General features: G+C 30.8%; 1 protein-coding gene across 1 annotated transcript; it reads right to left on the reverse strand.

The window, feature by feature from the left end:
- Window positions 1–2,894: 2,894 nt before the first annotated feature.
- On the reverse strand, window positions 2,895–7,282 carry LOC143084244 (protein HTATIP2-like). Its single transcript, XM_076260653.1, has 5 exons — window positions 7,277–7,282; window positions 6,252–6,362; window positions 4,777–4,914; window positions 4,360–4,421; window positions 2,895–3,199 (listed from the first exon to the last, which is right to left on the reverse strand). Exons 1-5 carry the CDS (start codon window positions 7,280–7,282, stop codon window positions 2,998–3,000), a joined length of 519 nt encoding a protein of 172 aa, XP_076116768.1. The 3' UTR covers window positions 2,895–2,997.
- Between the last annotated feature and the right edge of the window lie 3,020 nt (window positions 7,283–10,302).

The raw sequence follows: 10,302 nt of genomic DNA on the forward strand, positions 1-10,302 counted from the left end.
TTATTTACGTTTTGATAAAACTATTTCTTTTGTATTATTTGGCTCAATATTCTTAACTTATTTGAGCAAAAAAAAGTTTTTGAATGATGGCTTGTTTCAAATGTTTTCAGTCACTTCCCCTAATAAAAAAAAATGTAAAGCATGACATTTTAAAGCTTAATTTTTTATTTCCGTTATAATGACATTTTATGAAGAAAAAAAATATTATATTAACTGTCGGATAAATCATAATGAAAATTCTACTTAAAAATTGTTTTTGAACAAATATGTGAAGTTTCCCGTTTATTATCAAATATTCCGGTTTCAGATTTATTAGACACAGTTTCCCTTTGATGGATTTGTTTTTTTCGGTTATAGCACTCCAATGATTTTTGTCCTAATAAATCCTTGGCTTTCAATTATTTGAGTTTGAGCGTTCCTAATAAATTCAGAAAAGCGCGTCGTACTCATAACATTCAAAACGTGTTGCTTACAGCTTTTTTTAAATTATGTGTTTTTTCCTCAGATGGTGGACTATTAGTCCACGATGGTATCATCAGCTCATTAGCCAGTACTATGGTAATGACTTGATCATAACAAAATATCTAAGAACGGAATGCAAAAAAAGAGGCGAAAGTTTTGTATGAACCTTTTCTAAGTAAGCAGTCTGTTATTCAGTCGTTGCCTTTTTATTTCGAAAACAGAACATGCATATGAGTACCTCTTTAACTTAAAGTACATATCAGCACGCTCTATCAATAAGTGTCCGAGGCAGCCATAATAAATTTCAATATATAGAAATACCTAATAAACAGAAAATGCGTTTGTCAAACTTATACTGGTCAATATAACTCTGATATATATTTACCAAATGAAATAACATCAGTAACACAATTGGAGTGTTTCTTTAGTTACTTCATATTGAAATGCAACATCACATCATGTGATGCAAAACAGTTTTGAAAAAAAACAATATGCTATATTTAACAATTTCAATAACGTATAAAATGAACATTTCAAAAAGCACAAACAGACCTTTATCTACGCAAATTCTGCTATGATTATAATGAAGCTAAACGAAGAACATTTAAAAGTTGTTTTATAAATTTGGAACTGCTGCTTAGTAAATTTTTTAAGAAGATTTCAAGCATCAATGTTTCATAGCAATATTTAGTTCAGGGTACAATGAATATTTATCATCTCAATATATAGACGTATTTATGTTTTTTTAATACAAAGTTTATGATGATAACTTCAACTACATGTGTACGAGTTTAACTCCCCTTATTTACTTTTGAATGATAAATATTTTTTAACTCGTTTACATATTGTACGCCTTTGGGTATGTTCTCGCTGCATTGGTGGCCTTCAGCTGTTATCTGCACTTTGGTTGGGATGTTGTTCTTGTGACACATTCACATGCAATTTCAGTTCTCAATTTTATTCTGGATATCGAAATAATAATGTCAAATATGAGAGAAAGTATGCGCATTGATATGTCTCTTTGATATGAATGTTATAAAATATCATACTTACTTTGTCTTCTATCACCACTTACGTTTTTTGTTAATAACATTTCTCATTGGTAAAAAAAAATCATGTAACGAAAACCCACTGATATTGACCTTTTAATTCAGCTTGATCATTGATGCCTATTCAAAATGATAGGAAAAGTCACAGTCAAAATATGTCAGTGTGTAATATAGTTATCAAGGTACCAGGATTATGATTTAGTAGGCCAGATGCGCGTTTCGTCTACATAAGACTCATCAGTGACGCTCATATCGAAATATTAAAAAGCCAAACGAATACAAAGTTGAAGAGCATTAAGGATCCAAAATTCCAAAAAGTTGTGCCAAATACGGCTAAGGTAATCTATGCCTGGAATAAGAAAATCCTTAGTTTTTCGAAAAATTCAATGTTTTGTAAACAGGAAATTTATAAAAATGACCACATTTATTTATTGATATTCATTTCAACACCGAAATGTTGACTACTTGGCTGGTGATACCCTCGGGTCCGAAACGTTCACCAGCAGTGTAACGCGAAGTCATGTTAAAGAGAAAGGCCGACTGTCGTACAATTGAGAGGTTTTGATAGCTATAAAACCAGGTTAAATCAACATTTTCTACACAGGAAAAGACATGTTCCGAGTCAGAAATGTTACAGTTGTTATACATTCTTTTCATATATTTGAGCTTTTGATTTTGACATTTAATTAAGGAATTTCCGATTTTTACTTGTTTTGTGCGTTTTGTATGGAACGTGCGTTTTATAGCAACGTCAATTCCGTTAACTTTCGAATTTTGCCACTCTACTTTCACATTAGTTATTCCCTTTTTATCTCACTGTTTTGTTGGTTTTTTTTGGGGGGGGGACGGAGGAGGGGGTGAAAAATATAATTGAAAATAAATATTTACTGTTGTCCATATAAAGACTTCTCTAATTTTTGTTTGTGCGTCTTTTTATTTTTTAGCCATGACGGTGTCAGTTTATTTTCCATCTATGAATGTGAATGTGAATGTCCCTCTGGTATATTTCGTCTGTCTTTTAAGGTGATAGGCAATTAGAATACATTTTAATAATGTATAAGCAATACACATAAGTCCCGGATCTCAACAATTTAACCATTGATGAACTTAGTTTTTGGTATAATATTCCAGGCAACATTACTTCTAAAGTGAAATAGAAGCTAGAAAGATCCCAAACAGAATGAAATAAAAGCTTTTCTCGAAGTAAGAAGATGATCAAATCATAAAGAACCTGTGTATATTGGTAAGAGGTAAAGTGACTGGTATTGTTCGCAACAAATAACACAATACACAATAGATCTCACTAATGACAAACATTGACACTAATAACTAATTAAGCTACAACTTTTTTGTATAATCATGCATTTCCGAACAAAACGAACACTTATTGAATTATTTATTTCATGTACACAATAAGCAATAGTTTTATTATGATACCATAATAAGTTTAATACTAGGTCGACACCGAATGTTACAAAGAATACGTTCAAATTAACTCATATATTTGTTTGTTTTCAATGGTTTCCACCTTTTCAGACGATGGATTCAAAGCTTTGTTCACCATGGCTGCAGCTAAGTTGTCTGTGTTGATAGCGCCTTCTTTTACAAACCATTCTGGCATCGGTTTCCAGCAACATATAATACATGCTTCAATTGGTCTTCTTTCTACTCTATCACATAGTAACATTCTGAAAAAAGAATGATTTTGTCTTTAAAAAAAACCAAGGGAACATTATACATCCCGGAATAGATTTGCTACTTATAAATGGTTCTTCTAAAAACTTTCTTCCCTTTTTTTGTCATTTGCTTTTCTACTTTTAAAAAACATCAAAATAAAATCACATCTTGTTTTGATTGTATACCTTTTGAAATTTTCAACAGATGATTAAATTTTGGACTATACCTCCATAAACATAGTATAAGGAGGCTCTTCATGTAAATAAAAAAAAAAGTAACATTTTGATAGAACAAATATTTCATTGTTCCATAGCGATTCGATTTTAGAAGAATACATGTGCGTCTGAATAGAACCTTTAGTCAAATAAAGCCAAATAATTTGTCTTTGTATAATTGAGAAAACAATGAAATAGACATCTTAAATAATAGCAAGATCTATATTTCATAAAAGTGTTTAAAAATAAATATCATTTACCTATTATGTCTGTTTGTTTTGTTCACATATCGTTGTCGAGATTGTGGCAATTTATGCAACTCTCATACAAGTAAGAGGTTTAGCTATCTATAAAAATGGGTTTAATCCATCATTTTCTACATGAGAAAATGCCTGTACCAAGTTAGGAATATGACATTTGTTATCCATAGGTTTGATATGTTTCAGCTTTTGATTTTGCCATTTGATCAGGTACTTTCCGTTTTGAATTTTCCTCGGCGTTGGGTATTTCTGTGTCTTAACTTTTTACCAATGCGGATTGTTCGGTAAAAAAAACTAGCAATTTCACTTGTATAAAAATGTAGAAATGATATCTTCCGATGTTGTGTATCGTGTACATCCTTTGTTCTCATTCAAGAGCAAACTGCTTGTTATCTGTGCACAACTTTAAAATGTTTATACTCATCATCATTTAGGTTTTTTCGCTTTTGCGATACGTCATCGAAATTGCATCTGTGGCATAATTTCCTTGTACAGACATTAAAAACATGACTCGTTATTGACAAAGATTAATAAACAATAGACATTAACCCATTATAACTAGTTATATGTTTTTGTAAAACAAGTAGATGTAAATTTGTTAGATTGCATATCGTGTCAAATACAAGATGTGTAATAAATGTTGTGGTGTTACAAAAGCAATATCTGAACTTCAAATAAATGTTATAAGATAAATACCCTGGTCGGAAAATTGATAGATTATCAAAACTGATTGATTTGAGGTCTTCTTCAACTTCACCCTGAAAATAAGTATAACATCAACAAGTTCAAATGTAACATATGTAATGTAGTATATACTTATACGAATTTGTCAAAAAAATAAGCTGTAAAAAATCATCAGAAAAAGTTGATTTGCAGGACGTTTGGTATTTATTGTAACAAGTGTATATGTAATGTCTACTGTACGATTTAAAGCTTCATGGTCAAAGGTATCAGCAAATGTCATTGTATGAAAATTCAGCCTAAATGTCTGGTTACGAATATATCAGCATTTGAGTCATAGTTATGAAAATAGTTGAAATATAATAACATAAAAAAATCATCTTGAATGTTATAACATAAAATATCAGCGTGTTTATGTATTGGAAACATTACCTTTGTTTTTATATAAAGGAAACTGCTGTCTTTGTTCGCACCATAAGAAGATACTAATACGAAATGCTTACATCCTACAGATTTAGCCATCGCTGCGGAATTGGCTACATAATCATGATCTACTTTAATAAATCCAGCCTATTAATAAAAAAAATTGTTTAACTATACAATTAACATATGTTATTGAATGCATAACTTGAATAGTTTTAGATGCCAAGTTTTCTATATCTCAAATTAAAAAAAAAACGGTTTTATTTAACAAATTCAAATATTCACATTAAACCTACTTGGTTTCCGACTCATAACAAAACAAAAGTGTTCAGTGACCCTTTTTCTCAAGACATATGCATGTTTTTTAAGGACGATATATGAATGTTTTCATATGGAGTACGTGTAGGTTACAATCGCGCAATTATTCGTAACGCATTTTCCATAGGGTAACAGTGGTGTTCTGTATTTTATTTCTCGAAGACTACACAAACTAGGAAAACACGGGTAGCAGTTCATGTTCATATAAATGCCTTTCTTGCATAAAAACCTAAAAAAAATATAGATTATCATGCAGCAAAAATTGAATTAATATACAGATAAAAAACGTCATTTTTCGCTTAAAGAAACAGGAATATTTTTTTAAAAGACTCTGAAGTGCAGAAATGGAAAATATTTCTAAACTTTGTAAGATGTGGATTTTTTTAACCTATTTGGATAAACTTTCGATAAAAGTAATTCTTAAACTGTATTATCCATCGGAAGCCGTAAAAGATTTTATTCTGAGTACTATATTGATGTTAAAAAAAATATTGCCGGTAAAATGTAAACAAATAATTGCGCTCTTATAACCTGTACCAAGACAGCTGCTTCCAGTTTTTTTGTTAGTTGATACAGTCGAGCATTTGGTTTTATCGTGCTTAAAATATATATCAGTCTATAAACTATAACTTTGGAGTTCGGAAAAAAAAAAACTTCTTTTACTGAATTTTCCTGTGCCACGAAAATAACTTTTAATTTTAAGAATGAATATATTTTGTGTGATGGCAATCTTAATTCTGTTGAATGGGAATACTTATTTCTATACAACATATTAGTTATTATTCTAAGGACGGTTCACATTGTTTTTAAGCGTATATATATATATATATATATATATATATATATATATACGCTTAAAAACATTTATAATTAATATTTGTGATTTTTGTATTTATATTTCTTATATATATATATATATATATATATATATATATATATATATATATATATATATATATATATATATATATATATATATTTATATATATATATATATATATTAATATATATAAGAAATATAAATACAAAAATCACAAATATTAATAATAAATGCGAACACGAAATTCATGTCTCTATGATATTTAATAACCTTGTTTTGAAGGTAATGTTAATATTTATTCACCATGTGATAATTAAATAATGATTAAAAAGTAAGCCATACAAACTTTTCCACCGGATTTTGCTTTACTGGTACCTATGCAACAAAAACCTGTATCCATGTCTTGGAAATCAGGTTTGTAGTCGTTTAAACGATCGAAATCTACTACTTTTTGTTCCTGTCGTAAAAATATTACTACAGGTAAGTTTCTTCAATTGTGCCTCCTCAATTATCATTCAATCTTTATTAATTAAATAAATTAATTTAGTATGATAAACAATATTCCATTTTAAAAGTATATTACTGAATAGTCAAACAAGTACCATTTTCCTTATGGTTGTATAAGGTATTTGGTATATTGTTTTTGTTTAATAAATGTATTTGATGTCTGAAAAAATATTTTCAACACTATCAGTCATTATAAATGTTGTCTTGAACTAGCTAAATCACTCATATTTATTTTCATATGAATCGGAGTTCCTTCAGAATCTTGTCAAAAACAAAATGATCAAAGAAACCAGGTCACTTAATTTCATATTCAGATATATTGATGATGTTCTTTCTATTAACAATCCAAACTTTTATGATAAGTTCTATTAATATATACCAAAACACGAGATATTAAAAAAACAACAGACACGGTTTCATGTGCCTCACTTTTAGACTTGTATCTCGAATTTGTCTTACACAGTCATCTCAACACCAGAATCAAGGACAACCAGACGGTTTTAATTTTGAAATTATCAACCCCCACCTTAGAAGCTATATACGAAGTTAGTCTTTACATGGAATATACATTTACAAGCTTTTCGGTATTCAAGAGCTTGCAGCTCAAACTAAGACTTTGCAAAACGTTACCAGTGTCTGAGCAGAAAGTTGATGAACCAGGTGTATGTCAAAAAAGTATAAATTAAGTTCATCGGAAGATACGAAGACCTAGTTGATAAATATTCCCTATCACCTTCACAAATAATGCACGTTGTTCATAATCTTAATAACGAGTTATATTATTCCTTGATTTGTCTTGGTGAATATTACTTTGACTGTTTAGACTTTTAAGGTCATATAACGTGACTCTGTACTTATACATACCGTCATTGTGGAGTTGTTCTATAATTGTTTTTGTATTCTTGTCTGTCAATTTTGCTAATTATGCGTTGTCTATTTGCCGTTTTGTGTTTCTATGATACATAAGACGTGGCTTTGTACCTATATATCCTGTCTACTGTGTTATTGTGCAATTGTTATACATTTTGTACTATTGTCCTTCATTTTTGCTTATGTGCTTTATTTATGTGCCTTTTTGTGTTTCTTTGATAAATATGACGTTGCTTTGTACTTATACATCCCGTCATTGTCATACATCTTTGTCAATGTCTAAAATTTGATGCGACTGTCACACAAGTGACATGTTTTGCTAGCTTTAAGGTGGTACCTAACACTACAGGGAGATAACTCTGTAAAGTCAGCTAAACGTTTTAATTACGTTGTGTTGTAAAAGGAATATTAAGCTTCTCAATGATCAAAATTGGTGTTTGTCAAACTGCTATATAACCAGTGTATTTTTTCTGACAAAACGGTTGGTTCAAAATTTTTGAAATTTTTATATTTTTGTTATAGGGTCAGAGTAAATACTTTGACAACATTTTATGAAAATTAAACGAGCCAAATGCATTTTAGTGAAAGTGTTGGGTACCACCTTAAAACCAGGCTTAATCGTCCATTTTCTACATAAGACAATGCCTTTGCCAAGTTAGGATAATGACGGTTTCTATCCATTCGTTCGATGTGTTTGAGCTTTTGATATTTGCCATTTGATTAGGGACTTTCCTTTTTATGCAAATCTCAAAAAAGGTATTATACCATACTGCTTAGCAAGAGTAGTATTAGGCAGTTATTGTCTTTTCTGGTATACAATTTTGTTTTGTTAAAATGTCAACATTATATTAGTTTTGGTGCAATCTTTGTTATTCTATATCCTTTTATGTAATATGCTACATTTACTTGCAAACTTTGGCCCTTAATCTTTTTCAAGCTGAACTTCTCTCAGCCCAATTAACATTTCTTCCTTAAATACTTTTCTCTTACTAAGTTCTTTGACCAGTGCTTTTCCTGTTTCGCCAGTATACCCTAATACAAAAGCCATTTTGTCTGAATTTGAATAATTTTTAGGATCAACTTCTTTTGAAATTCTGAAAAACAGATGATTTTGCAGCAAATGTAAAGTTTCAAACGGTTTCTAAAAAATGATTTTATGATTTAATGCTCTTATATAAGTTTCCTTTCAATATCTATTCATATCAAGATTTATATAAAATTGAAAATGGAAATGGGGAATGTGCCAAAGAGACAACAACCCGACCAAAGAGCAGGCAAAAGCGGAAGGCCACCAATGGGTCTGCAATGAAGCGAGAAACTAGAATACTAGTTCAGTGATAATGGACGTCATACTAAACTCCGAAATATACACACGAAAATAAAATTAAAAGTCAAACATGACTAACAAAGGCCAGAGGCTTCAGACTTGCGACAGGCGCAAAAAAATGCGGCCGGGTCAAACATGTCCTTTTACATCTCAATCCCCCCTTTTACCTCTAGTTAATGTAGAAAAAAAACAAACACACAACAATACGCACAGTAAAAGTCAGTTCAAAAGAAGTCCGATGTCTGAAAAGGTAACAAAAGAAACTAAACCAAATGACAATAAAATATGAATTAACAAAGGACTACTAGCAGTTACTCACATGCCAGCTCCAACCCTCAAATAAACTAATTGAAAAATAATGTCTTCTTTATATGAATTTCAATAACAATCCCTCCGTTTAGAGGTTTAGTATTATATCATCATAAAACATAGAAGAAGAAAATACCCGGTTTTAGAGTAAATGTGTGTAATTCTGATGCAAAGACCCTATAAGGGAATCAATATTAACTTTTGACACTACTGGGTCGATGCCACTGCTGGTGGATGTCTCGTCCCCGAGGGTATCACAAGCCCAGTAGTCAGCACTTCGGTGTTGACATGAATATCAATTATATGGTCATTTTATAAATTTCCTGTTTACAAAACTTTGAATTTAAGAAAAATAAAGATTTCTTTTCCCAGGAAATGATTACCTTAGACGTATTTCGCACATCTTTTTTTAAATCTTAGGTCCACAATGCTCTTCAACTTTGTACTTGTTTGGCTATTTTGAACTGAGCGCTACTGCTGAGTTTTATGAAGACGAAACGCGCGTCTAACGGATTAATTTATAATCCTGGTACCTTTGATAACTTTTTACACCACTGGATCGATGGCACTGCTGGTAGACGTTTAGTCTCCGAGGGTATCATCAGCCCAGTAGTCAACACTTCGGTGTTGACATAAATATCAATTATATGGTCATTTTTGCAAATTTCCTGTTCACAAAACTTTGACTTTTTCGAAAAAGTAAGGATTTTCTTATTCCAGGAATAGATAACCTAAGCCGTATTTGGCACAATTTTTTGAAAAATTGGGTCCTCAATGCTCTTCAACTTTAAACTTGTTTGGCTTTATAACTATTTTGATCTGAGTGCCACTGATGAGTCTTATGTAGGCAAAAAGCGCGTCTGGCGTATTAAATTATAATCCTGGTACCTTTGATTACTTTTTATAGCCAAAATATGCACTCTTTTATGACCTGACAACAATATCGTAACTATATCCCTTCTAAGTCAGTCTGTATGGTTTTGTTAGCTTATGAGATGAATGCAGACATTTCTGTGCTTTGTAAAGAATATTATCATAAAAAATGGATGTTTATACATCTACACAATTCAAAACTGTTGATATAAGATGATCTTCTAAGGTTCAATCATCAAATTGTACAAGGAAGGCAAATTAATCTGTTTCTGAAGACATCGGTTTATGATTTGTCTAGAGTCTTGGCAAAATAGATAATACATGAGTTCTTATAAGTTGGCTTTGAACTACCTTTCAGTAACTGTGAGTACTCTCAGATCTGTAGGTTTTGTCTTTTATGTTGTAAAGGATGTACGAATTCCCTACCTAGTCCGGTATGTGTTTTTGTTAGATTAATTTCTGCTATGAATCGATCTGATGAATTAACCCTTTTATTCCTGATGTTGTGTGC

The sequence above is a fragment of the Mytilus galloprovincialis genome, chromosome 7 (genome assembly GCF_965363235.1).
Source record: "Mytilus galloprovincialis chromosome 7, xbMytGall1.hap1.1, whole genome shotgun sequence".
Classification (NCBI taxonomy): domain Eukaryota; kingdom Metazoa; phylum Mollusca; class Bivalvia; order Mytilida; family Mytilidae; genus Mytilus; species Mytilus galloprovincialis.